Source organism: Leuresthes tenuis, unplaced genomic scaffold (genome assembly GCF_036924035.1).
Source record: "Leuresthes tenuis unplaced genomic scaffold, fLeuTen1.0.hap1 SCAF_10, whole genome shotgun sequence".
NCBI lineage: Eukaryota > Metazoa > Chordata > Actinopteri > Atheriniformes > Atherinopsidae > Leuresthes > Leuresthes tenuis.
Genome location: NW_027325364.1, coordinates 342,501 through 369,480, shown reverse-complemented (window position 1 = coordinate 369,480; position 26,980 = coordinate 342,501). Strand labels below are relative to the sequence as shown.

The window sequence follows — 26,980 nt, the reverse complement described above, 5'->3', positions numbered from 1 at the left end:
TTTAAGGAGTCTTCAGGAATAGTTCTCCAGGCTTCTTGAAGGAAGTTTTCAGCTAATAGGACATTTTAAATTTTAACTTTGAATAAAAACGGACTCAGACCTGTTAATGTGTTTTGTATGTCTTAACAAATCTTTTACAATTAGTGTTGAGTTTATGTGACTACATCCAAAACGTTGCGGTGCTGCACCGGAAGTTTCACAGGAAACAAGAGAAGAAGAAGAGAAGTCGCCCCCTGCTGGCTGTTAGCTGAGATGAGGATCAAACAGAATCAATGGAGTCCAACAGGACATAAGATGTGATTTCAGACCATTAAACTGTCACCAGGTAGGACTGACTCGCCTGGAGACACCCTGATACGCCTTTCCACTTGGACAGCTCATCTGTGGAGGCGTCATTCCGAAGCTTAGCTCTAAAATCAGTTTTATTAAGAAATGAGCGCAGTTAGCAACAGTTGGCTGGCTAATGCTAATGCTAACATTAAAATAGCTGCGTGCTGTTAGCAGTTAGCAGCGGTTCATGTTTGAACCGCACAGGCTGACCGTTAGTTTTTAATGAAACGGCGGCGTTTGAGAAGCCCCTGGAGGTCGTTTGCACCACACACAGCTGTCCCGAAGCTCTTCCCGAGGCATCCAGAGACTCCTATCTCCGTCTGAATGGTAACTATTGCGTTTATAAACCGTTAGTAGACGTTTTAACTTATTTTGAAGCTCCGCCTCTGTCCCCGAACCATAACAAAGATGGCGGCCCGCTACTTATTTAAAAAATAAATAAATAAATCAGTGTACAGAACGTCTTTAATCCGCTCGCTCTCATGGGTTTTTCGTGGTTCTGATGAGACTATTGTACGAACCGTGAGTGGTTCTGAATGGACCTGTTGTCTGGGTCATGCTAACAGCTAGCTGCTGGAAGCTAACAGTGTTTAATGGACTTTAAACTGTGACCCAGCCTCGACCTTTAATCCACTGACCGGATTGTGTCTGTCCTGCGGTCCGCTGGCTCCGTGCTGGTCCGTTTCTGGTGATGAACGGCCAGAACTTTACTCTCGGTGGGTCACTGCTTAGAAACTCGGAACCCAGTCCTGGATCAGGACAGCTTCTCATCGATAAAGATGTGTTCGACTGTCTTTAGATTTATGTTGATCAATTAATAATTTCAGCTCATTTTATCAGTCAGCCTAACAGAATTAGACCCGGTCCAATAAACGAACCTGACGGATCCATCAGCTGATAAGCGACCCTTCCTCCAGATCACTTTTTTTGTATATATTGTCTTTTATTGAGGCTCATTTGCACATATTGTATTCAGTTACTTATGTTAGCTTTATTTAGTTTTTATTTTATTTAGTTATTTAGTACTTTCCCTCTGGTACCGTAACTGTTGCACATCAGTTTCCCTCAGGACAGATGAAGCTTCTTGAATCTTGGCTACTGATCGGTCTTAAAGGGGAACTCCGGTGTTTTTAAACCTTATTTCTGGCATGAAATCCGTTCATCTGCTCACTGAGAACAGTTTGGTGAAAGTCGGCGTCCTTCAGAAGATATTTAGATAACTGGAGATCCATATAACGGAGAGAACGGGGCTTAGAGGATGCAGCCTCTAAATAAGGCTTTATCTGTCTTTATTTCACCAATACTTTAAGAAGAATGAATGAATGAACGTGTACTATAGCTCTGTTAGCTCATAGCTCTGTTAGCTCATAGCTCTGTTAGCTCATAGCTGCTGTTAGCTCATAGCTCTGTTAGCTCATAGCTCTGTTAGCTCATAGCTGCTGTTAGCTCATAGCTCTGTTAGCTCATAGCTGCTGTTAGCTCATAGCTCTGTTAGCTCATAGCTGCTGTTAGCTCATAGCTCTGTTAGCTCATAGCTGCTGTTAGCTCATAGGTGCTGTTATGTGGCTACTTGCAGCTATAGGAGAGCTAACGGAGGGATTTCTACACAGGCACTCTACTGGGACCACTTCATCCACACGCCCCCCTGCAGCACAGTTTATTCACTCCGTGCTCTGTGACAGTCGGCTAACTTCACACAGAGTTTGCTGCTGATAGTTTTGTGCAACATGGCAGGATATTTATCAGATTCTGACAACGTGAACGACGACTTTGAGTAAGATGGACGTTCTTACCGGAGTGAATGAGCTGCAGGGGGGCGATGACGTCATCCCCTCTATAAGCCCCCCCGATAGCCCCAATAACAACAACACAGCAGCTCTGAGCTAACAGAGCTGTAAGCTAACAGCAACTCTGAGCTAACAGAGCTGGAAGCTAACAGAGCTGGAAGCTAACAGAGCTGGAAGCTAACAGCAGCTCTGAGCTAACAGAACTGTAAGCTAACAGAACTGTAAGCTAACAGAGCTGTAAGCTAACAGAGCTGTAAGCTAACAGAGCTGTAAGCGAACAGAGCTGTAAGCGAACAGAGCTGTAAGCTAACAGAGCTGTAAGCTAACAGAGCTGTAAGCTAACAGAGCTGTAAGCGAACAGAGCTGTAAGCGAACAGAACTGTAAGCTAACAGAGCTGTAAGCTAACAGAACTGGAAGCTAACAGAGCTGTAGCACACGTTCATTCATTAATTTGTCGAAGGTTAACTGGGTGTCGGAGCTCAGTATCTGATGCTGTCCTGTCCACGGTGAACCGGGCCGGGTCATCAGACGGCATCTTTAAACCAACACGTTTGAAAGATTTCTGAATTATTATTCACCCAAACTAAGAGGGAGGCCCAGCTTTCTTCTGCTGGTTCGCCTCCGTGTCACTAATTCGTTTCACGAGACCGTGGTCATGTGGTCATGACTCATAGTTTTAGAGCGGCAGGATAACAGGAAGTGAGAGGGGAAGCGGTCTCTCTGAGAAACAAATCCTAAGTCAGATTGTTCTCTCCTTCCTCCCTGAACAGCTCCAGATGCTCATCGGGTTCAGAGCAGAGTGATGTCAGAGTGACCTCATCAGGACCGACCGCCGCAGAACGACCGTTTGATGAGTCAGTTTCACCACTCTAATGAGGCTCCTGGCTCCTCCAGTTGTCTGGTTTCCACGCCATGTTTAATTTGTTGATAAGCAGAGTCCACGGCTCAGGTGACCTCTGACCTCTGTCTGTTTCAGTGGAAAAGGGCGGAGCTTCCCAGCTGCCATGATGGAGGACACGCAGGTGGACCTTTCCCCCACCTCCTCTGACCAGAACAGCCCCTCCCCCTCCCTTTCCGTCTGCTCCTCCTCCTCCTCCCTGTCCCTCCCCTCCACCCCATCCTCCTCCTGTGGCCCCGCCCAGCCCGCCACGCCTCCCCTGGGCATCATCAGTGAGGGCGTGGCCGAGCTCAGCCTGGTGATAGATGCAGATGTGGCACAGCAGGCGTGTCATGAGGTCCTGCAGAAGGTGAAGCTGCGACAGGTGGAGGGCGACACCACCGACCTGCAGAACGGGGCGGTGCTGGACACGGCGTCTCCCGCCCCCGCCGTCAAACCGCCAAAGATTCACGAGGAGGATGACCCGGAGGGCCCGGCGCCCGGCTCGGTGAAGAGTGCGCGGCGGAGGCAGCGGCACAACCCGTCCAAACAGTCGTGGCTGCTGCGCCTGTTCGAGTCCAAGCTGTTCGACGTCTCCATGGCGATCTCGTACCTGCACAACTCGAAGGAGCCTGGCGTGCAGGCGTACATCGGAAACCGTCTGTTCAGCTTCCCGCACGAGGATGTGGACTTCTACCTGCCGCAGCTGCTCAACATGTACATCCACATGGACGAGGATGTGGGCGACGCCATCAAGCCTTACGTGGTGGGTGGGGCTAGCCGTGGGGAGGGGGTGGGGCTAGCAGCGGGAGGGGGTGGGGCTCGAGTGGGAAGGGGGTGGGGCTCGAGTGGGATGGGGGTGGGGCTAGCAGCGGGGAGGGGGTGGGGCTAGCAGCGGGGAGGGGGTGTGGCTAGGAGCGGGAGGGTGTGGGGCTAGGTGGGGGTGGGGCTAGCAGCGGGAGGGGGTGGGGCTAGGAGCGGGGAGGGGGTGGGGCTAGCAGCGGGAGGGGGTGGGGCTCGAGTGGGAAGGGGGTGGGGCTAGCAGCGGGGAGGGGGAGGGGCTAGCAGCGGGAGGGGGTGGGGCTAGCAGCGGGAGGGGGTGGGGCTAGCAGCGGGGAGGGGGTGGGGCTAGCAGCGGGAGGGGGTGGGGCTAGGAGCGGGAGGGGGTGGGGCTAGGTGGGGGAGGGGGTGGGGCTAGGGCTAGCAGCGGGAGGGGGTGGGGCTAGGAGCGGGGAGGGGGTGGGGCTCGGAGCGGGGAGGGGGTGGGGCTAGCAGCGGGGAGGGGGTCACTGAACATGACCTGGATGATCAATAGTGTTGATCAGTTTGGTTTTGTGCTGATATTGATTAGAACAACACGATGGCAGCTTTGTGTCCTGATTGGTTGTTTTGTGTCTGACATCACTTCCTGCCCTGTGGCTCGCTGCAGGTGCACCGCTGCCGGCAGAGCATCGCCTTCAGCCTGCAGTGCGCCTGGCTCCTCGGGGCGTACTCCTCCGACATGCACATCTCCACCCAGCGCCACTCCCGAGGAACCAAACTGAGGAAGCTCATCCTGTCAGATGAGCTGAAACCGGCCGGGGCCCGAGCCCGCAGGGAGCTCCTGACTCTGACGCCATTCTGCCCCGCGGCATCCCCTGCTACCGGCCACCTGAGTGGAGAACACAGCCTGTCGCCATCCAAACGGACGCATCAGCGCTCCAAGTCAGATGCCACCGTTAGCATCAGTCTGAGCAGCAACCTGAAGAGAACAGCCAGCAACCCGAAGGTGGAGAGCAGCCCGGACGAGGTAAGGCGGCATCATTAACACCTCGCTGTTTGAGACGCAAATTAAAAGTCCCATATTCAGGAAAAGTACAACTCCGTGCCAACAAAATGTAATCTAAATAAAACGGTTCAATTCATTGAATTCCAAATGAGTCCAATTCATACAGAGCCAATAAAAAAGTGTCCTAACTAAGGAAACCAGCAGACTGAAACTTCTGATCCAGTCCCCGTCCTGAGCTGCAGGAGGCGACTGTGGAGAGAAAAAACTCCCTTTAACAGGAAGAAACCTCCATCAGAACCAGAACCAGGAAGAAACCTCCATCAGAACCAGAACCAGGAAGAAACCTCCATCAGAACCAGAACCAGGAAGGGTCCATCTGCCTGGACCAGCTGGGGCTGAGAGGACAGGAAAGAGGGGACAACAAGCAGCGTAACACCAGGCCAGAGACACCTGCTGAGAGAGAGAAACACAAGTTAATGACAGCAATGATGTCATCTGTACATGGAGGGAGGAGAGGTGCATCATGGGAGCTCCCCCAGCAGGCTGGGCCTATAGCAGCAGAACTATGGGATGTTTCAGGCTCACCTGAGCCATCCCTAACTATAAGCTTTATCAGAAAGGAAAGTTTCAGCCTGATCTTAAAGGTAGAGAGGGTGTCTGCTTCCTGAAGCCAAACTGGCAGCTGGTTCCACAGAGAGGGGCCTGATAACTGAAGGCTCTGCCTCCCATTCTGCTTTTAGGGGCCTGATAACTGAAGGCTCTGCCTCCCATTCTGCTTTTAGGGGCCTGATAACTGAAGGCACTGCCTCCCATTCTGCTTTTAGGGGCCTGATAACTGAAGGCTCTGCCTCCCATTCTGCTTTTAGGGGCCTGATAACTGAAGGCTCTGCCTCCCATTCTGCTTTTAGGGGCCTGATAACTGAAGGCTCTGCCTCCCATTCTGCTTTTAGGGGCCTGATAACTGAAGGCTCTGCCTCCCATTCTGCTTTTAGGGGCCTGATAACTGAAGGCTCTGCCTCCCATTCTGCTTTTAGGGGCCTGATAACTGAAGGCTCTGCCTCCCATTCTGCTTTTAGGGGCCTGATAACTGAAGGCTCTGCCTCCCATTCTGCTTTTAGGGGCCTGATAACTGAAGGCTCTGCCTCCTAAAGGCCTTCCTGTTCCTGGCAGCATATATCAGATCATCTGAAGTCACCAGCAGGTGTAGAACCCGGGTCGGCAGGTCCCGCCTCTTCCTGTTTTCTGTAAAGAAAAACGAGCCTCGATCCTTTGAAAACAGCGAGCTGACACTCATGCGTCTGATTGGTCGAGACAGTCCAAGTGATGTGAAAGCGTTTGTTGGCAACAGATGGGCATGTTCTGACTCGGGTAGAATGAGCTCAGAACCTCAGCAGAACCTGCTGAAGGCGGCCTCAGACTGGGCCTCGGACTGGTACAGGTAAGGTCAGCACACCTGTCTGCAGAACCCAGGTGAACACAAACCCCTCTTCCTCTGACCCTCAGGACTGCAGCTCCAGCTCCGACAGTCTAGAGTTTGATACTGGTCCAGTAAGTTCTGCTGCTTCATGTTCTATAAGGTGGGGAATGAGTTCTGGTTCTGGTCCAGTCCACAGATGTGAAGCTGTGCAGAGAAGACAAAGCTCCCGTCTGTGGACTCGCCTTCTGTGATTCTGTTCTTATGGATCTGTTGGCGGTTCTGGGTGAATCAATCTGAGCTGGGTCATCATGTCTCCTCCCACTGATCGATCGATCGGTTGATTGATCGATCGATCTGCTGTGTCTGTGTGTCGGGTCAGTCGGAGTTAACAAGCTAACAGAACTCCACTCGTCCTGGTTCTGATCCTGAACCTCTGATCAGTTAATCGTGTTAATATTGATCAGTCGGAGTTAGCAAGCTAACAGAACTCCACTCGTCCTGGTTCTGATCCTGAACCTCTGATCAGTTAATCGTGTTAATATTGATCAGTCGGAGTTAACAAGCTAACAGAACTCCACTCGTCCTGGTTCTGATGCTGAACCTCTGATCAGTTAATCGTGTTAATATTGATCAGTCGGAGTTAGCAAGCTAACAGAACTCCACTCGTCCTGGTTCTGATCCTGAACCTCTGATCAGTTAATCGTGTTAATATTGATCAGTCGGAGTTAACAAGCTAACAGAACTCCACTCGTCCTGGTTCTGATCCTGAACCTCTGATCAGTTAATCGTGTTAATATTGATCAGTCGGAGTTAGCAAGCTAACAGAACTCCACTCGTCCTGGTTCTGATCCTGAACCTCTGATCAGTTAATCGTGTTAATATTGATCAGTCGGAGTTAGCAAGCTAACAGAACTCCACTCGTCCTGGTTCTGATCCTGAACCTCTGATCAGTTAATCGTGTTAATATTGATCAGTCGGAGTTAACAAGCTAACAGAACTCCACTCGTCCTGGTTCTGATCCTGAACCTCTGATCAGTTAATCGTGTTAATATTGATCAGTCGGAGTTAACAAGCTAACAGAACTCCACTCGTCCTGGTTCTGATCCTGAACCTCTGATCAGTTAATCGTGTTAATATTGATCAGTCGGAGTTAACAAGCTAACAGAACTCCACTCGTCCTGGTTCTGATGCTGAACCTCTGATCAGTTAATCGTGTTAATATTGATCAGTCGGAGTTAACAAGCTAACAGAACTCCACTCGTCCTGGTTCTGATCCTGAACCTCTGATCAGTTAATCGTGTTAATATTGATCAGTCGGAGTTAACAAGCTAACAGAACTCCACTCGTCCTGGTTCTGATGCTGAACCTCTGATCAGTTAATCGTGTTAATATTGATCAGTCGGAGTTAACAAGCTAACAGAACTCCACTCGTCCTGGTTCTGATGCTGAACCTCTGATCAGTTAATCGTGTTAATATTGATCAGTCGGAGTTAACAAGCTAACAGAACTCCACTCGTCCTGGTTCTGATCCTGAACCTCTGATCAGTTAATCGTGTTAATATTGATCAGACGGAGCAGGTTTGGCTCCATTTGGCTCTGACCCAGTTACAGGACAAAGTTCTGTTTCTGACCCGACACACAGAGCCGTGTGTCTGAGGCCCCGCCCCCTCGCCGCCTGGCGCCCTGACCCGTTTGTCTCTTGGTTTGCAGCCAGTGCGCCTGGCTCCTCAGAGGGAGTTCATGAAGTCTCTGATGGGCATCGGGAAGCGTCTGGCCACGCTGCTCACCAAGGAGCAGAAGACCCAGCGGCTGATCTCCGAGCTCTCGCTGCTCAACCACAAGCTGCCGGCCCGGGTGTGGCTGCCCACCGCCGCCTTCGACCACCACGTGGTCCGAGTGCCGCACACGCAGGCCGTGGTGCTCAACTCCAAGGACAAGGTAAGACGCACCTGGTGGCGGTCCAGCGGGAGGTTCTGCTCTCTGTGGCGTTCTGTTAACCAAATGGACCCGAACAGTTCGGTTAAACTCTGAGGCCTCAGAGCAACGCGTTCAGGTTCTGTTCAGAATATGTTTAAATCTGTCACATCTTTAACCCTTTAAGCTCCAACTTTATTTAAAGGAACCAGGTTTCAACAGAGTCTGACCCAAAGTCCATGGAGGCAGTAAATCTGCATGTGGTGACATCACTGATGACATCACTGATGACATCACATTGGATTCTGAACACATTTCCTCAGGATTTTCTTTCATTATTTCCTTTTTGATCCTTTTCTGAGTTCATGAACACAACTATGAACAAAACTGCTCCAACTTCTGACCTTTTTCATGTTTTTCTGTCATTTTATCCACAAAAAAACAAGAAAATCAGTGAAATGAACGTCAGGAAGAATCAGTAAAAAGTCTTTAATCAGATCCTGATCAGTTAGGAGGAGGAACAGCAGCTCAGCATCTGTCACATTAAGCTAAAGGGCAGGTGGTTGGTTCTGAAGGGTTAAACTGGACCAAACAGAACCTGAAGGACCAGCTGGTGGGTCAGACTTATGGCGTGCAGTTGAGTTCTGGTGTCCTGACCGTCACCTGCTGTCCAACCCATGCGGTTCTGACGGGTTTTGAGCTGTCCAACCCACGCGGTTCTGACGGGTTTTGTGCTGTCCAACCCATGCGGTTCTGACGGGTTTTGCGCTGTCCAACCCATGCGGTTCTGACGGGTTTTGTGCTGTCCAACCCATGCGGTTCTGACGGGTTTTGGTCAGGAACTAAACCCAGCTGCAGACCAGTTTATCTTCCCACCGTCAGCTGCTTTGGATCAGAACCACCTTGTCCTGCCGGGCCTTGGTTCTTACAGCCCCAGAACCCTCCCATCATGGATACTGAACCCCACTCAGGAAATGACCCACTGGTGGAGCAGCTTTTTCTTCTTTTGGGTCAGAACTCAGGTTAAAGTGACTTTAAAGCACAAAATGTTCTGTTTTTATTCCGTTAAAAACCTCAGTCATGTGACCTTGTCGCCCGCTCAGGCCCCCTACCTGATCTACGTGGAGGTTCTGGAGTGTGAGAACTTTGAGACGTCCAGTGTTCCGATCCGGATCCCAGAGAACCGGATCAGGAGCACGCGCTCGGTGGAGAACCTGCCGGACTGCGGCATGACGGCGGAGCAGCGAGCCGGAAGCTTCTCCATTGTCCCGAACTACGACAACGATGACGAGGCGTGGTCAGTGGACGACATCGGAGAGCTGCAGGTGGAGGTGAGGCCCCGCCCCCACGGGAAGTAACACGAGCGCCGGGTTTATGTCTGAACTGGCTGAGTCATGTTTGACATTTCAAATGGGAAACTTTAGGGGTCTTTAGTGGGTCCAATGCTGCCTTCATGGCCCGGATGAAGAGAGAGAAAATGAATGAATGCATCAAAGAATGAATAAATGTGTCAGGAACTAAATGAATAAATGTATCCCCCCCCCAGCTTCCTGAGGGCCACACCAACAGCTGTGACAACATCAGCCAGTTCTCTGTGGACAGCATCACCAGCCTGGAGAGCAAAGAGCCCGTGTTCATCGCTGCTGGAGACATCAGGTCCGAACACACTTCAGGCTCACCTGAGCCATCCCTAACTATAAGCTTCATCAGAAAGGAAAGTTTCAGCCTGATCTTAAAGGTAGAGAGGGTGTCTGCTTCCTGAAGCCAAACTGGCAGCTGGTTCCACAGAGAGGGGCCTGATAACTGAAGGCTCTGCCTCCCATTCTGCTTTTAGGGGCCTGATAACTGAAGGCTCTGCCTCCCATTCTGCTTTTAGGGGCCTGATAACTGAAGGCTCTGCCCCCCATTCTGCTTTTAGGGGCCTGATAACTGAAGGCTCTGCCTCCCATTCTGCTTTTAGGGGCCTGATAACTGAAGGCTCTGCCTCCCATTCGGCTTTTAGGGGCCTGATAACTGAAGGCTCTGCCTCCCATTCGGCTTTTAGGGGCCTGATAACTGAAGGCTCTGCCTCCCATTCGGCTTTTAGGGGCCTGATAACTGAAGGCTCTGCCTCCCATTCTGCTTTTAGGGGCCTGATAACTGAAGGCTCTGCCTCCCATTCTGCTTTTAGGGGCCTGATAACTGAAGGCTCTGCCTCCCATTCTGCTTTTAGGGGCCTGATAACTGAAGGCTCTGCCTCCCATTCTGCTTTTAGGGGCCTGATAACTGAAGGCTCTGCCTCCCATTCTGCTTTTAGGGGCCTGATAACTGAAGGCTCTGCCTCCCATTCTGCTTTTAGGGGCCTGATAACTGAAGGCTCTGCCTCCCATTCTGCTTTTAGGGGCCTGATAACTGAAGGCTCTGCCTCCCATTCTGCTTTTAGGGGCCTGATAACTGAAGGCTCTGCCTCCCATTCTGCTTTTAGGGGCCTGATAACTGAAGGCTCTGCCTCCCATTCTGCTTTTAGGGGCCTGATAACTGAAGGCTCTGCCTCCCATTCTGCTTTTAGGGGCCTGATAACTGAAGGCTCTGCCTCCCATTCTGCTTTTAGGGGCCTGATAACTGAAGGCTCTGCCTCCCATTCTGCTTTTAGGGGCCTGATAACTGAAGGCTCTGCCTCCCATTCTGCTTTTAGGGGCCTGATAACTGAAGGCTCTGCCTCCCATTCTGCTTTTAGGGGCCTGATAACTGAAGGCTCTGCCTCCCATTCTGCTTTTAGGGGCCTGATAACTGAAGGCTCTGCCTCCCATTCGGCTTTTAGGGGCCTGATAACTGAAGGCTCTGCCTCCCATTCGGCTTTTAGGGGCCTGATAACTGAAGGCTCTGCCTCCCATTCGGCTTTTAGGGGCCTGATAACTGAAGGCTCTGCCTCCCATTCGGCTTTTAGGGGCCTGATAACTGAAGGCTCTGCCTCCCATTCTGCTTTTAGGGGCCTGATAACTGAAGGCTCTGCCTCCCATTCTGCTTTTAGGGGCCTGATAACTGAAGGCTCTGCCTCCCATTCTGCTTTTAGGGGCCTGATAACTGAAGGCTCTGCCTCCCATTCTGCTTTTAGGGGCCTGATAACTGAAGGCTCTGCCTCCCATTCTGCTTTTAGGGGCCTGATAACTGAAGGCTCTGCCTCCCATTCTGCTTTTAGGGGCCTGATAACTGAAGGCTCTGCCTCCCATTCTGCTTTTAGGGGCCTGATAACTGAAGGCTCTGCCTCCCATTCTGCTTTTAGGGGCCTGATAACTGAAGGCTCTGCCTCCCATTCTGCTTTTAGGGGCCTGATAACTGAAGGCTCTGCCTCCCATTCTGCTTTTAGGGGCCTGATAACTGAAGGCTCTGCCTCCCATTCTGCTTTTAGGGGCCTGATAACTGAAGGCTCTGCCTCCCATTCTGCTTTTAGGGGCCTGATAACTGAAGGCTCTGCCCCCCATTCTGCTTTTAGGGGCCTGATAACTGAAGGCTCTGCCTCCCATTCTGCTTTTAGGGGCCTGATAACCGAAGGCTCTGCCTCCCATTCTGCTTTTAGGGGCCTGATAACCGAAGGCTCTGCCTCCCATTCTGCTTTTAGGGGCCTGATAACCGAAGGCTCTGCCTCCCATTCTGCTTTTAGGGGCCTGATAACCGAAGGCTCTGCCTCCCATTCTGCTTTTAGGGGCCTGATAACCGAAGGCTCTGCCTCCCATTCTGCTTTTAGGGGCCTGATAACCGAAGGCTCTGCCTCCCATTCTGCTTTTAGGGGCCTGATAACCGAAGGCTCTGCCTCCCATTCTGCTTTTAGGGGCCTGATAACCGAAGGCTCTGCCTCCCATTTTGCTTTTAGGGGCCTGATAACTGAAGGCTCTGCCTCCCATTCTGCTTTTAGGGGCCTGATAACTGAAGGCTCTGCCTCCCATTCTGCTTTTAGGGGCCTGATAACTGAAGGCTCTGCCTCCCATTCTGCTTTTAGGGGCCTGATAACTGAAGGCTCTGCCTCCCATTCTGCTTTTAGGGGCCTGATAACTGAAGGCTCTGCCTCCCATTCTGCTTTTAGGGGCCTGATAACTGAAGGCTCTGCCTCCCATTCTGCTTTTAGGGGCCTGATAACTGAAGGCTCTGCCTCCCATTCTGCTTTTAGGGGCCTGATAACTGAAGGCTCTGCCTCCCATTCTGCTTTTAGGGGCCTGATAACTGAAGGCTCTGCCTCCCATTCTGCTTTTAGGGGCCTGATAACTGAAGGCTCTGCCTCCCATTCTGCTTTTAGGGGCCTGATAACTGAAGGCTCTGCCTCCCATTCTGCTTTTAGGGGCCTGATAACTGAAGGCTCTGCCTCCCATTCTGCTTTTAGGGGCCTGATAACTGAAGGCTCTGCCTCCCGTTCTGCTTTTAGGGGCCTGATAACTGAAGGCTCTGCCTCCCGTTCTGCTTTTAGGGGCCTGATAACTGAAGGCTCTGCCTCCCATTCTGCTTTTAGGGGCCTGATAACTGAAGGCTCTGCCTCCCATTCTGCTTTTAGAAACTCTGGGAACCACAAGGAAACCTGCAGCCTGAGAGCAAAGTGCTCTGTTGGGGAAATATCCAACTGTGAGATCTTTAAGATGTGATGGAGCTCGGTCATTAAGAGCTTTATATGTGAGGAGAAGAATCTTAAATTCTATTCTGAATTTAACAGGGAGCCAATGAAGAGAAGCTAAAACTGGAGAAACATGATCTCTGCTGTTAGATCTCAGCAGAACTCTAGCTGCAGGGTTTTGGATCAGCTGGAGGCGTCACTTTCTGCTTGTGTTGTTTATTTTTTGGTGTTGTGCTGTTTTTACTGTTATTACTTTATATGTGAGGAGAAGCTTAAATGCAGCTCATCTTCTGTCAGGTAAAGTTCTCCTGTGTGTGCTTCAGGCGCCGTCTGTCAGAGCAGCTCGCTCAGGCCCCCACCACCTTCAGACGGGACCCCGAGGACCCATCAGCCGTGGCCCTGAAGGAGCCCTGGGAGGAGAAAGTGCGGTAGGTTCTCCGTCAGGTGTGCTCCACGCCTTCTGTTCCCTCCGTCAGGTGTGCTCCACGCCTTCTGTTCCCTCAGTTCAGACTTCCAGGCAGCGCTGCTCCTCCCTGGAAACAGAGCTGTTCTGGTCTGGTTTCTCAGGTGAACATCTGACATTTTTAGAAGGTTTGGACAGTAGCAGGACTTTGGACAACCTACTGCTCGATGGATTGAGCATTACAGCCACCGTAGTTACGAGCCTCGCGGAGTAACACGATCTGTGCGTTCAAACTCAGTCACAGCTGCACAACCAGTGAGCTGAATAAAGTTGGACTGATCTGAGTTTGGTTTCATTTAATGGGCCTTATAACCGGAACAATACGGCGCTCTGAAGCTACTTTCTTTACATTTTCTGAGAACAGCAGATTAGGCTCAGAGCGTTTCTTCCTCTCCTCTGTGAGCAGAACTTCCATCCACTCTGAGAGTTCCTGCTTCTGCTCCTCAGAACCAAGCTGCTGATCCAGATAAACTCAGAATAAAAACATTCCTGCTTCTGCTCCTCAGAACCAAGCTGCTGATCCAGATAAACTCAGAACTGCTGATCCAGATAAACTCTGAGAGTAAAAAGCTTCTCACAGAATGGACCAACCGGGCCCTGCTTTCTCTTCCTGTTTAATGATTCAAACAGAGGAACCCGGGTCGGTGCTGGTTGATGTTGGACCGTTTTTGGACCGTTTTTCCTGCAGTTTGTGTTCAGATGCTTCAGGAACTCTGCAGCTGACCTGTTCCTGGTTAGCTTCACCTGAACCCAAACAGCAGATGATGGAACCGGCTCTTTGGGTTCTGTAGATCTGTCCTCAGGTCGCTGCTGGTCCAAACCAGGAAGCTCGTAGAACAGCTGTGATTGGCTCATGCAGGCAGGTGTTCAGCAGGGAGCGCTGCTGGGTTTGTTTCAAACTTCAGGGTCCAGATTAAAATGAGATGAATTGTGCCTCCTTGGTTTCCTTGGTGATAAAGGTCACAGGTCACATGACCACAGCCAGTAAATGATCACCTGCTGATGTTCCTAAGATTCCAAAGATGTGGACATTTGTGTTCCGACGAGCTGCCGCTCCAGAACCTTTCAGAACCTTTGTGCATCTCCTGCAGGAGGATCCGGGAGGGCTCCCCATACGGTCACCTTCCCACCTGGAGGCTTCTGTCCGTCATTGTGAAGTGTGGCGACGACCTGCGACAGGAGCTGCTCGCCTTCCAGGTGCTGCAGCAGCTGAAGGTAAGGCTGTGACATCACATGACCCATGACCCTGCCCCCCCCCGCCTCTGACACTTCCTGTGATTGGTTCCGCCCTTACAGTCGATCTGGGAGCAGGAGCGAGTGCCGCTGTGGATCAAGCCCTATAAGATCCTGGTTCTGTCATCGGACAGCGGGATGATCGAGCCGGTGATGAATGCCGTGTCGCTCCACCAGGTGAAGAAGCAGAGTCAGCTGTCTTTGCTCGACTACTTCCTGCAGGAGCACGGCGCCCCGACCACCGAGAACTTCCTGTCGGCTCAGAGGAACTTTGTGCAGAGCTGTGCCGGATACAGCCTCATCTGCTACCTGCTGCAGGTCAAAGACAGGTGAGCAAACACAGGTGAGCCCCTCGCACCTGTCAGCTCTGACGCCACAGACTCTGAAACTCTCTGTCCTCAGGCACAACGGGAACATCCTGCTGGACGCCGACGGCCACATCATCCACATCGACTTTGGCTTCATCCTGTCCAGCTCGCCAAAAAACCTCGGCTTTGAGACGTCTGCCTTCAAGCTGACCGCGGAGTTCGTGGACGTGAGTGCATCCCACCCGGGTCAGGAAGTCCTGTCATAACCGGGATCCTTCATGAGGTTCTGTTGCTCCCCGATTCAGGTTGTTCTTTTAGAATCAGGGTCTTTCAGGAGATTCTGTTAGAACCAGGGTACTTCAAGAGGTTCTATCAGAACCTGAGGCAGGTGGTTCCGTTCAACTTAGGAACTGTGATAGTGTGGTGGTAAGATTGCCAACTCTCATGTGGGTGATCTGGGTTCAAATCCCCTGCATGAAAGGTTCTACCTCCAGTAGGGGTCCTTAGGCAAGACCCCCCCTTACCCTACCTGCCTACCTGTAAGTCGCTTTGGATAAAAGCGTCTGCTAAATACATAAACATAAACAACGCCCCAGTTGGGAGGTTCCGTTCACCTTCGAGCCCCAGTTGGGAGGTTCCGTTCACCTTAGAGCCCCAGTTGGGAGGTTCCGTTCACCTTCGAGCCCCAGTTGGGAGGTTCCGTTCACCTTCGAGCCCCAGTTGGGAGGTTCCGTTCACCTTAGCGCCCCAGTTGGAAGGTTCCGTTCACCTTAGAGCCCCAGTTGGGAGGTTCCGTTCACCTTAGAGCCCCAGTTGGGAGGTTCCGTTCACCTTAGAGCCCCAGTTGGAAGGTTCCGTTCACCTTAGGGCCCCAGTTGGGAGGTTCCGTTCACCTTAGGGCCCCAGTTGGGAGGTTCGATTCACCTTAGAGCCCCAGTTGGGAGGTTCCGTTCACCTTAGAGCCCCAGTTGGGAGGTTCCGTTCACCTTAGAGCCCCAGTTGGGAGGTTCCGTTCACCTTCGAGCCCCAGTTGGGAGGTTCCGTTCACCTTAGCGCCCCAGTTGGAAGGTTCCGTTCACCTTAGGGCCCCAGTTGGGAGGTTCCGTTCACCTTAGGGCCCCAGTTGGGAGGTTCGATTCACCTTAGAGCCCCAGTTGGGAGGTTCCGTTCACCTTAGAGCCCCAGTTGGGAGGTTCCGTTCACCTTAGAGCCCCAGTTGGGAGGTTCCGTTCACCTTCGAGCCCCAGTTGGGAGGTTCCGTTCACCTTAGCGCCCCAGTTGGAAGGTTCCGTTCACCTTAGGGCCCCAGTTGGGAGGTTCCGTTCACCTTAGAGCCCCAGTTGGGAGGTTCCGTTCACCTTCGAGCCCCAGTTGGGAGGTTCCGTTCACCTTAGCGCCCCAGTTGGAAGGTTCCGTTCACCTTAGGGCCCCAGTTGGGAGGTTCCGTTCACCTTCGAGCCCCAGTTGGGAGGTTCCGTTCACCTTAGAGCCCCAGTTGGGAGGTTCCGTTTACCTTAGAGCCCCAGTTGGGAGGTTCTGTTCACCTTAGAGCCCCAGTTGGAAGGTTCCGTTCACCTTAGGGCCCCAGTTGGGAGGTTCGATTCACCTTAGAGCCCCAGTTGGGAGGTTCCGTTCACCTTAGAGCCCCAGTTGGGAGGTTCCGTTCACCTTAGAGCCCCAGTTGGGAGGTTCCGTTCACCTTCGAGCCCCAGTTGGGAGGTTCCGTTCACCTTAGAGCCCCAGTTGGGAGGTTCCGTTCACCTTAGCGCCCCAGTTGGAAGGTTCCGTTCACCTTAGGGCCCCAGTTGGGAGGTTCCGTTTACCTTAGAGCCCCAGTTGGGAGGTTCCGTTTACCTTAGAGCCCCAGTTGGAAGGTTCCGTTCACCTTAGAGCCCCAGTTGGGAGGTTCCGTTCACCTTAGAGCCCCAGTTGGGAGGTTCCGTTCACCTTAGGGCCCCAGTTGGGAGGTTCCGTTCACCTTAGAGCCCCAGTTGGAAGGTTCCGTTCACCTTAGAGCCCCAGTTGGGAGGTTCTGTTCACCTTAGAGCCCCAGTTGGAAGGTTCCATTCACCTTAGAGCCCCAGTTGGGAGGTTCTGTTCACCTTAGAGCCCCAGTTGGAAGGTTCCATTCACCTTAGAGCCCCAGTTGGAAGGTTCCATTCACCTTAGAGCCCCAGTTGGGAGGTTCCGTTCACCTTAGAGCCCCAGTTGGAAGGTTCCGTTCACCTTAGAGCCCCAGTTGGGAGGTTCCGTTCACCTTAGAGCCCCAGTTGGAAGGTTCCGTTCACCTTAGAGCCCCAGTTGGAAGGTTCCGTTCACCTTAGAGCCCCAGTTGGGAGGTTCCGTTCACCTTAGAGCCCCAGTTGGAAGGTTCCGTTCACCTTAGAGCCCCAGTTGGGAGGTTCCGTTCACCTTAGAGCCCCAGTTGGGAGGTTCCGTTCACCTTAGAGCCCCAGTTGGAAGGTTCCGTTCACCTTAGAGCCCCAGTTGGGAGGTTCCGTTCACCTTAGAGCCCCAGTTGGGAGGTTCCGTTCACCTTAGAGCCCCAGTTGGGAGGTTCCGTTCACCTTCGAGCCCCAGTTGGGAGGTTCCGTTCACCTTAGAGCCCCAGTTGGGAGGTTCCGTTCACCTTAGAGCCCCAGTTGGAAGGTTCCGTTCACCTTAGGGCCCCAGTTGGGAGGTTCCGTTCACCTTAGGGCCCCAGTTGGGAGGTTCCGTTTACCTTAGAGCCCCAGTTGGAAGGTTCCGTTCACCTTAGAGCCCCAGTTGGGAGGTTCCGTTCACCTTAGAGCCCCAGTTGGGAGGTTCCGTTCACCTTAGAGCCCCAGTTGGAAGGTTCCGTTCACCTTAGAGCCCCAGTTGGGAGGTTCCGTTCACCTTAGAGCCCCAGTTGGGAGGTTCCGTTCACCTTAGAGCCCCAGTTGGGAGGTTCCGTTCACCTTAGAGCCCCAGTTGGGAGGTTCCGTTCACCTTAGGGCCCCAGTTGGGAGGTTCCGTTCACCTTAGAGCCCCAGTTGGGAGGTTCCGTTCACCTTAGAGCCCCAGTTGGGAGGTTCCGTTCACCTTAGAGCCCCAGTTGGGAGGTTCTGTTCACCTTAGAGCCCCAGTTGGAAGGTTCCATTCACCTTAGAGCCCCAGTTGGGAGGTTCCGTTCACCTTAGAGCCCCAGTTGGAAGGTTCCGTTCACCTTAGGGTCCCAGTTGGAAGGTTCCGTTCACCTTCGAGCCCCAGTTGGAAGGTTCCGTTCACCTTCGAGCCCCAGTTGGAAGGTTCCGTTCACCTTCGAGCCCCAGTTGGAAGGTTCCGTTCACCCTCGGGCCTCTTGTGGCGTTTTTCTAATCTTACTCCTCCCGTCTCATCTCCTGAGTTGCTTCACTCAAAGGTGACAAACTGAAACTGAACCCTCTTTCTTGTCTGTCAGGTGATGGGCGGCCCGGACGGTGACATGTTTAACTACTACAAGATGCTGATGCTGCAAGGTCTGATCGCAGCCAGGAAGCACATGGACCGGGTGCTGCAGATCGTGGAGATAATGCAGCAAGGTGAGTCGGAGCCCCGCCCACAGCCCAGCAGCTGTGTTTCCACCTGACTGCAGTGAAGGTGCTGACTCCCCCCTGTGTGCCCCCAGGCTCCCAGCTGCCCTGCTTCCACGGTTCCAGCACCATGCGAGGCCTGAAGGAGCGCTTCCACATGAGTCTGACGGAGGAGCAGCTGCAGCTGCTGATCGATCAGCTGGTGGACGGATCAATGAGGTCGCTCACCACCAAACTGTACGATGGCTTCCAGTACCTCACCAACGGCATCATGTGACTCAGACATGTGACCCTCGTGCTTTTATAACTCCACCCTCTTTTATTCCAGTTGTCTCCTAAATCTTTTATGTGGCGTCTTTTGTTTAGAATGTTTCTGTTTCTTCGTCTCCTTTGATTTATTTTTCCTAATTTGAAAAAGCCTCTCATTGGCTGCTCAACAGGACTCTCAGCCAATCAGAGGGGCCCAGTTTTAATTTGAAATGTGAACAATGAGCAGGTGGTTTGTGTGTGGAGGTGAACAGGAAGTTGAGCTGAAAACGGACTGATTAAAGGACCAGAGCGTGTTTCTCATATTTTAGCTGTTTAGCTTCTGTTTTTGAGCCATTAAAACCAGCTGGTGTCGACCTGCAGCTCTTCGTCTGTCTCCCTGTTTCACCTGAACAGGTGAAGGTCACCAGGTGAGGAAATCAGCAGCTGCAGAGCGGCTGAAACTAACTCAGAGATGATTAAACAGACCCACGGAAACAGTCCAGCCCTGCTCTGCTCTGAAGTAAAAGCTAAAGGTTTTACCCTCAGTCTTGTCTTCCAGGCACTGCATCCTGACATTTTGTCCTGTTTCTTTTCTGTTTATCCAACAGCTTCAGTTAGTTTTCAGGTGAAGAATTTAAAGATTAGATTAAATACAGAAGTAGAGCTGAAACACTTTTTAATAATAAGTCATACCCACCCTGATAACTGCACCCATTGGTCAATAACTTTATTAATTCACGTGTGTAAGCAGAAACATAAGAGTCCTACTCAGGAAAGTATGTGAACCATTGCTCCAGTAATGATGTCTGTGTGAACAATGAGCTTTAAAAACAAAGATATTTCTGACCTAAGATTCATTTATAAACTCAGCAGGTTTTAAATCCTGATCAGGATAATTGTTTTCATGAGATGGAACGTTCAGATTTCCTATTGTTTTGAATGCAGCACCAGCAACACTTGGACCCACAGTTACAGCAATAAATGTGTGAACTCTGGCGAGTCGTGTCCCTGTTAAGCAGCCGTTCTAAAGGCTGAAACCCCTGGTCCCTGCTTCCTGTCTGTGGGGCTTTAACAGCCCGGATCAATGACTCGTTAATCACAGATGGATCAGAACCAGCAGTCTGTGGTCCGGCTGCACACCAGGGAAATGTAAGTAACTGAGAATGAAGCCGTTTGGTGTGTGGCTGTCAGAGCTCTCAGGTTATAAATCTGTACCAGGACCCTGAAGAAGAGTTATTTAATTTAAAGATATTTAAGTTTATTTTACATTTTAACAACGATCAAAGATGAAGAGAAACAGGAAATACTGGGACCCGGCGTTTAAGAAGGTAATAATTAAATCAGCTAATTTGCATGTGGTGACATCACTGGTGACATCATGGATTCTCCAGCTGGTGAACACTGGACTTGGGACCCATTTCCCTGATAATTAAATGTTTTTAACGACTGAAGAAGCCCAGATGTTCAGAGAGTTGAACCCAAATGAAAGCATTTCCAGGAGGCTTCGCTCAGAACCTTCAGAACCGAACTGGGCTGGAAAACCAGCTGTTGAAAAACCAGTTTCTACGTTTTTAAGAGAAGACGGACTTTCAGATTCTTTATCGCTTTAATCCACAACCGGCTGGTTTTATCTTTGGATCTGAGCTGTTTCAAACTTTTACTTTATTAAAGTTAATTTTCTGAGATCAATTTAAAATCAGTTTTTTCTGAATATTACTCTTAAATATAATTATTTTATATCTATAAATATATTAATAAAACTAAATAAATGTAAATTAAATGAATCTATAAATAAGAAGAAAGCTGGAGTCTAAAGGTGAGTCCAGTCTGTTTGTTCTGGTCAGAACTCAGATGGACTTTACTCAGACTGCATTACCCAGAATTCCAGAGGTCTGAGGAGGAGGTGGGAGGAGCCTTACCTGCCCACACCTGCAGAGAGTTGAGACACTGAAGACTGAAGGAAGAAAACTGAAGAGTGACGAGAGAAACATGTTACTGAGGGTGAACTGAACCAAACTGACCCAAACTAAAGGTGCCTGATCCGGACTGAGCCGGTCCAACTTCAGTCCCAGCTGACCCAGATCCACCTGGATTGGACCGAGTCCAGTTTCTCAACTTTGATCTGAAGCAGGAAGTGAAGCAGCAGCCATGGTGAGTTCACTGACTTCATTCCTTCATTAGACAAACACAAAGAGTTTAAAGCAGGTTTCAACTCTTTCTGGTTCTGAACCCGGTCCTGGATCTGATCCTGACCCTGGTGCTGCTTCTGGTTCTGAACCCAGTCCTGGATCTGATCCTGACCCTGATCCTGACCCTGGTTCTGAACCCGGTCCTGGATCTGATCCTGACCCTGGTGCTGCTTCTGGTTCTGAACCCGGTCCTGGATCTGATCCTAACCCTGGTTCTGGTTCACTCCTCAAAGTCCAGATTCTCAGCTCAGATTTTTCAGCTCGTTAGAATCATAAATTTAACGTCCTGAATAAAAAATGTGTTTTTAATTTAAATAAATGATCAAATATATAAATATTAAACATGTTTATTATTTATTTATTTATTTATTTATTTATTTATTTAGTTCAATGTGACAAAATAAATGCAAAGTTTCGGGTAAAAATATAAAAATCAAACTGCAGTCAAACAAAAACATTAAAATGTTAGAGATTTAAATTAAAGAAACAAAGTCCTGTTACCATGGAAACACTTGTTTTCTTTTGTTTACAGCGAGATCTGTAAACAATCTGTTTGTTTTAAATTCAAACGGACCAATCAGAGCGCAGCAGGCAGCAGATGGGCGTCGGTTTAACGCCTCAGACAAACGTTATATTTACTCGCTGAGCTGCCTCGTGTTTGTTTGTTTATCATAAACATCGGCAGGACCAGCTGCCACCGGCCCTCAGGGGCCCTCAGGCAGCTCAGGCAGCTCAGTGGGGGCCACACTCTCCCGGCTGAGACTTTGTTTTGTTTTTATTTAGTTGTTTCAGTAAAAATTTGTTCTGATGAGATGAGTTTTTTTATTCTGTCGACTCACAGCGAGTTCAGACCGCAGCACGCACACCCTGCGGCGTGCGGCGGTCTGCCGCTCGGCGTGCGGCGTCCTGCCGCTCGGCGTGCCCTCACAGGACTGAGGAATGCTGGGAATTCAGCAGGGATGGACCAGCACACAGTGGGGCCCCGGGATATTTAGAAGGGCCCCTGCACTGCAGCATATCCTGGGAGGGGGGGGCTGATGACATCACCTGAGGAGGTGGCGCCTTGTCAGTGGCGCCGTTTGGAGAACTGACTGCGAGCAGCTTTTCTCCCAGAAGATGTTTAGTTTCACTTTGTGAAATTCTTTTTAAGGCAGATGAACGTATTTCATCCAGAAATAAGCTTTAAAAATAAGGATTTCTTCCTCTAGTTTTTCTGACCTGCATCTGAACTGTAATAAACTCCTTCTTATCGGACTCTTAAAAGGAAAAGAAGGGTCATCAGAAGCTTTCACATCGTTGATGCTTTAATAAGTTGGATGTTTTCTTTATTGATCAGCTGAAATCCTAACCCCCCCCCCCCCCCCCCAGGGCAGCAAGGAGCGCTATCATTGGCAGGCCCAGAACGTGAAAGTGAGCGGCGTGGACGACATGGTTCTGCTGTCCAAGATCAGCGAGGACGCCATCACGGACAACCTGAAGAAGAGATACATGGACGACTACATCTTCGTATCTTTAACAGTCACATGACACGTTTTATTCAGTCAGTCCAAGAGTTCTGGTTCTGATCCTTGACCCGGTCGCTTCAGACGTACATCGGGCCGGTGCTGATCTCAGTGAATCCATTTAAACAGCTGCCATATTTCACCGAGAGGGAGGTGGAGCTGTACCAGGGAGCGGTGAGACACACACACAGAGACACACACAGAAACACACACACAGAAACACACACACTGTAACACACACACTGTAACACACACACAGAAACACACACAGAAACACACACAGAAACACACAGAAACACACACAGAAACACACACACAGTAACACACAGAAACACACACACAGAAACACACACTGTAACACACACACCTGGACAGTGAGGCTTTACCTGTACCCCCCCCCCCCCCCCCCCCAGGCTCAGTATGAGAACCCCCCCCCACATCTACGCTCTGGCTGACAACGTCTACAGAAACATGATGATCGACTGCGAGAATCAGTGCGTCATCATCAGGTGGGTCTGACACAAAGACACTTACAGGAAGTCTTTGTGGTTTGAATCTTTGAATCTTTGTGGTTTGAATCTTTGAATCTTTATAGTTTGAATCTTGTAGTTTGAATCTTTGAATCTTTATAGTCTGAATCTTTGTAGTTTGAATCTTAGAATCTTTGTAGTTTGAATCTTTGTAGTTTCAGTCTTTGAATCTTTGTAGTCTGAATCTTTATAGTCTGAATCTTTGTAGTTTCAGTCTTTGTAGTTTGAATCTTTGTAGTCTGAATCTTTATAGTCTGAATCTTTGTAGTTTCAGTCTTTGTAGTTTGAATCTTTGTAGTCTGAATCTTTATAGTCTGAATCTTTGTAGTTTCAGTCTTTGTAGTCTGAATCTTTGTAGTCTGAATCTTTGTAGTTTCAGTCTTTGTAGTTTGAATCTTTGTAGTCTGAATCTTTGTAGTTTCAGTCTTTGTAGTTTGAATCTTTATAGTCTGAATCTTTGTAGTCTGAATCTTTGTAGTCTGAATCTTTGTAGTCTGAATCTTTGTAGTTTCAGTCTTTATAGTCTGAATCTTTGAATCTTTATAGTCTGAATCTTTGTAGTTTGAATCTTAGAATCTTTGTAGTTTGAATCTTTGTAGTTTCAGTCTTTGAATCTTTGTAGTCTGAATCTTTATAGTCTGAATCTTTGTAGTTTCAGTCTTTGTAGTTTGAATCTTTGTAGTCTGAATCTTTATAGTCTGAATCTTTGTAGTTTCAGTCTTTGTAGTCTGAATCTTTGTAGTCTGAATCTTTGTAGTTTCAGTCTTTGTAGTTTGAATCTTTATAGTCTGAATCTTTGTAGTTTGAATCTTAGAATCTTTGTAGTTTGAATCTTTGTAGTTTCAGTCTTTGAATCTTTGTAGTCTGAATCTTTATAGTCTGAATCTTTGTAGTTTCAGTCTTTGTAGTTTGAATCTTTGTAGTCTGAATCTTTATAGTCTGAATCTTTGTAGTTTCAGTCTTTGTAGTCTGAATCTTTGTAGTCTGAATCTTTGTAGTTTCAGTCTTTGTAGTTTGAATCTTTATAGTCTGAATCTTTGTAGTCTGAATCTTTGTAGTCTGAATCTTTGTAGTCTGAATCTTTGTAGTTTCAGTCTTTGTAGTCTGAATCTTTGTAGTCTGAATCTTTGTAGTTTCAGTCTTTGTAGTTTGAATCTTTATAGTCTGAATCTTTGTAGTCTGAATCTTTGTAGTCTGAATCTTTGTAGTCTGAATCTTTGTAGTCTGAATCTTTGTAGTCTGAATCTTTGTAGTTTCAGTCTTTATAGTCTGAATCTTTGAATCTTTATAGTCTGAATCTTTGTGTCTCAGTGGCGAAAGCGGAGCTGGAAAAACCGTCGCTGCCAAATACATCATGAGCTACGTGTCCAAAGTCTCTGGAGGCGGAGACAAAGTTCAGGTCAGCGTGATCACATGACCAGCTCACAGGCTCACTGACCTCAGATAAACCATCTGAGTTACAGCATGTTATGATGTCATCATCAGTTTCTTGTGTTGACATGAATCTATGCCATCACACACAAACACAGCCTGAACTCTCTGTTTACACACTGTTGCCATGGTTGCGGTGGCTGACTCTTCTTCTGTGGACAGCATGTTAAAGACATCATCCTGCAGTCCAACCCGCTGCTGGAGGCCTTTGGAAACGCCAAGACTGTCCGCAACAACAACTCTAGCAGATTTGTGAGTATGAATAAGAAGCAGAAGCATGTGTTCACACGTCCAGACGCCAGCTGACTCTCTGAGGCTCCTGCAGGGAAAATACTTTGAGATCCAGTTCAGTCGGGGCGGAGCTCCCGATGGAGGGAAAATCTCCAACTTCCTGCTGGAGAAAAGTCGGGTCGTCTCCCAGAATCCAGGAGAGAGAAACTTCCACATCTACTACCAGGTACCGCCACACTTGATGTGTTCTGCATACACTCAGCACCTGCTGTCTGTCTGACGCACCTGTGTGATGTCAGCTTCTGGGCGGGGCCAGTGGGGAGCAGCGGGAGAACCTCGGGATCACCACTCCCGACTACTACTATTACTTGAACCAATCAGGAACCTACACTGTGGAGGACGTCAACGACAAGAAGGAGTTCTCCGACACCACGGTCGGTGGCCATCGGTCTCACCTGCACGCACCTGTGAGGACGCACCTGTGTAACCGTCTGTTGTCTCTCAGGGCGCCATGGCGGTTGTGGGTCTGTCTGCGGACGACCAGGACTCGGTTCTTCAGCTCGTTGCAGGAATTCTTCATCTGGGAAACATCAGTTTCAGAGAGGAGAACAACTACGCTGTGGTGGAGAGTCAGGACTGTGAGGCGCCCCTGTACCCATGATGCACTGCAGCTGGGAGACACCATTCTGTCCAGATGTGAGTCTGAGTTGCTAAGCTGTTGCTCTGTCTGCTTCCCCTCAGTCCTGGCCTTCCCTTCCTTCCTGCTGGGCATCCCTCAGGACGGCCTCTGCAGCAAACTCACCAGCAGGGTGATGGACAGTAAGTGGGGCGGCCAGACGGAGTCCATCTCCGTCACCCTGAACACCGAGCAGGCCTGCTTCTCCAGAGACGCTCTGTCCAAAGCTCTGTACACGCGGCTCTTCGACTTCCTGGTTGATGTGAGTCTGTCTGCCAGCTCAGATTCGGTCTCTGTGGTTCTGCTGGTTACTCAGAGGTTCTGTGTCTGTGTCAGTGTGTTAATAAAGCCATGCAGAAGGACCAGGAGGACCTCAACATCGGAGTCCTCGACATCTACGGCTTCGAGATCTTCCAGGTACGAACACGCTTTACTTCCATCTGCAGAACCGAGCAGTTCTGGTTCATTAACACCTGATCCGGGTGTTAAGAACCGGCTCTTTGGATCCAAATGACCCCAATAAACACAAATCTGTTTATTAAGGCCACAGCCAAACTTAAACCGATCAAATACTAATAACTTTATTTAGAAATGAGCTCTGACAGTTACCAAACCCAATATAAGTGTGACCAATACGGCGTCCAATACGGCGTCCAATACGGCGTCCAATACGGCGTCCAATACGGCGTCCAATACGGGGACCAATACGGCGTCCAATACGGCGTCCAAAACGGCGTCCAATACGGCGTCCAAAACGGCGTCCAATACGGCGTCCAATACGGCGTCCAATACGGCGTCCAATACGGGGACCAATACGGGGACCAATACGGGGACCAATACGGCGTCCAATACGGGGACCAATACGGCGTCCAATACGGGGACCAATACGGCGTCCAATACGGCGACCAATACGGCGTCCAATACGGCGACCAATACGGGGACCAATACGGGGACCAATACGGCGTCCAATACGGGGACCAATACGGCGTCTAATACGGGGACCAATACGGCGACCAATACGGGGACCAATACGGCGTCCAATACGGGGACCAATACGGGGACCAATACGGGGTCCAATACGGCGTCCAATACGGGGACCAATACGGGGACCAATACGGGGACCAATACGGGGACCAATACGGCGTCTAATACGGGGTCCAATACGGGGACCAATACGGGGTCCAATACGGCGTCCAATACGGGGACCAATACGGCGTCCAATACGGCGTCCAATACGGGGACCAATACGGGGACCAATACGGCGTCCAAAACGGGGACCAATACGGCGTCCAATACGGGGACCAATACGGGGACCAATACGGGGACCAATACGGCGACCAATACGGCGTCCAATACGGCGTCCAATACGGCGTCCAATACGGGGACCAATACGGCGTCCAATACGGGGACCAATACGGCGTCCAATACGGGGACCAATACGGCGTCCAATACGGGGACCAATACGGCGTCCAATACGGCGTCCAATACGGGGACCAATACGGGGACCAATACGGCGACCAATACGGGGACCAATACGGCGTCCAAAACGGCGTCCAAAACGGCGTCCAAAACGGCGTCCAAAACGGCGTCCAATACGGCGACCAATACGGCGTCCAAAACGGCGTCCAATACGGCGTCCAATACGGGGACCAATACGGCGTCCAATACGGGGACCAATACGGCGTCCAATACGGGGACCAATACGGGGACCAATACGGCGACCAATACGGGGACCAATACGGCGACCAATACGGGGACCAATACGGCGACCAATACGGCGTCCAATACGGCGTCCAATACGGCGACCAATACGGGGACCAATACGGCGTCCAATACGGGGACCAATACGGCGTCCAATACGGCGACCAATACGGCGACCAATACGGCGTCCAATACGGCGTCCAATACGGCGTCCAATACGGCGTCCAATACGGGGACCAATACGGCGTCCAATACGGGGAC

At 50.3% G+C, this 26,980-nt stretch overlaps 2 protein-coding genes across 7 annotated transcripts in view; both read left to right on the top strand.

The window, feature by feature from the left end:
* The first annotated feature begins 226 nt into the window (after positions 1-226).
* Positions 227-18,839, top strand: pi4kb (phosphatidylinositol 4-kinase, catalytic, beta). 6 transcript variants are annotated; one of them, XM_072393421.1, is made up of 14 exons: positions 227-657; positions 2,889-2,972; positions 3,095-3,761; positions 4,425-4,784; positions 6,267-6,311; positions 7,891-8,118; positions 9,198-9,425; positions 9,641-9,750; positions 12,997-13,101; positions 14,228-14,351; positions 14,433-14,698; positions 14,772-14,904; positions 18,099-18,219; positions 18,306-18,839. In XM_072393421.1, exons 3-14 carry the CDS (start codon positions 3,123-3,125, stop codon positions 18,485-18,487), a joined length of 2,541 nt encoding a protein of 846 aa, XP_072249522.1. In that variant the 5' UTR covers positions 227-657; positions 2,889-2,972; positions 3,095-3,122; the 3' UTR covers positions 18,488-18,839. The 6 variants fall into 6 exon arrangements, with proteins under 6 accessions (XP_072249522.1, XP_072249523.1, XP_072249526.1 ...); XM_072393423.1 differs by having other exon boundaries at positions 244-325; XM_072393426.1 differs by lacking the exon at positions 227-657 and adding an exon at positions 925-1,046.
* A 1,484-nt stretch (positions 18,840-20,323) lies between these two features.
* myo1eb (myosin IEb) overlaps positions 20,324-26,980 on the top strand; it is a 20,396-nt gene continuing 13,739 nt past the window's right edge. The window contains 12 exon segments of the mRNA XM_072393420.1: positions 20,324-20,610; positions 22,017-22,154; positions 22,235-22,324; positions 22,564-22,578; positions 22,580-22,659; positions 23,992-24,079; positions 24,274-24,363; positions 24,437-24,568; positions 24,642-24,776; positions 24,848-24,980; positions 25,084-25,280; positions 25,355-25,435. Of these exon segments, the coding sequence (XP_072249521.1) occupies positions 20,608-20,610; positions 22,017-22,154; positions 22,235-22,324; positions 22,564-22,578; positions 22,580-22,659; positions 23,992-24,079; positions 24,274-24,363; positions 24,437-24,568; positions 24,642-24,776; positions 24,848-24,980; positions 25,084-25,280; positions 25,355-25,435 (1,182 nt within the window). The 5' untranslated portion in view covers positions 20,324-20,607.

What these genes read in the sequence shown, in the direction of transcription:
- pi4kb (XM_072393422.1), top strand. Translation starts at nt 3,123, where the DNA reads ATGATGGAGGACACGCAGGTGGACCTTTCCCCCACCTCCTCTGACCAG. An exon ending in TAGAGTTTGATACTGGTCCA is followed by an intron (nt 6,312 to 7,890) that starts GTAAGTTCTGCT and finishes CTTGGTTTGCAG; the next exon opens with CCAGTGCGCCTGGCTCCTCA. An exon ending in AGGTGCTGCAGCAGCTGAAG is followed by an intron (nt 14,352 to 14,432) that starts GTAAGGCTGTGA and finishes CCGCCCTTACAG; the next exon opens with TCGATCTGGGAGCAGGAGCG.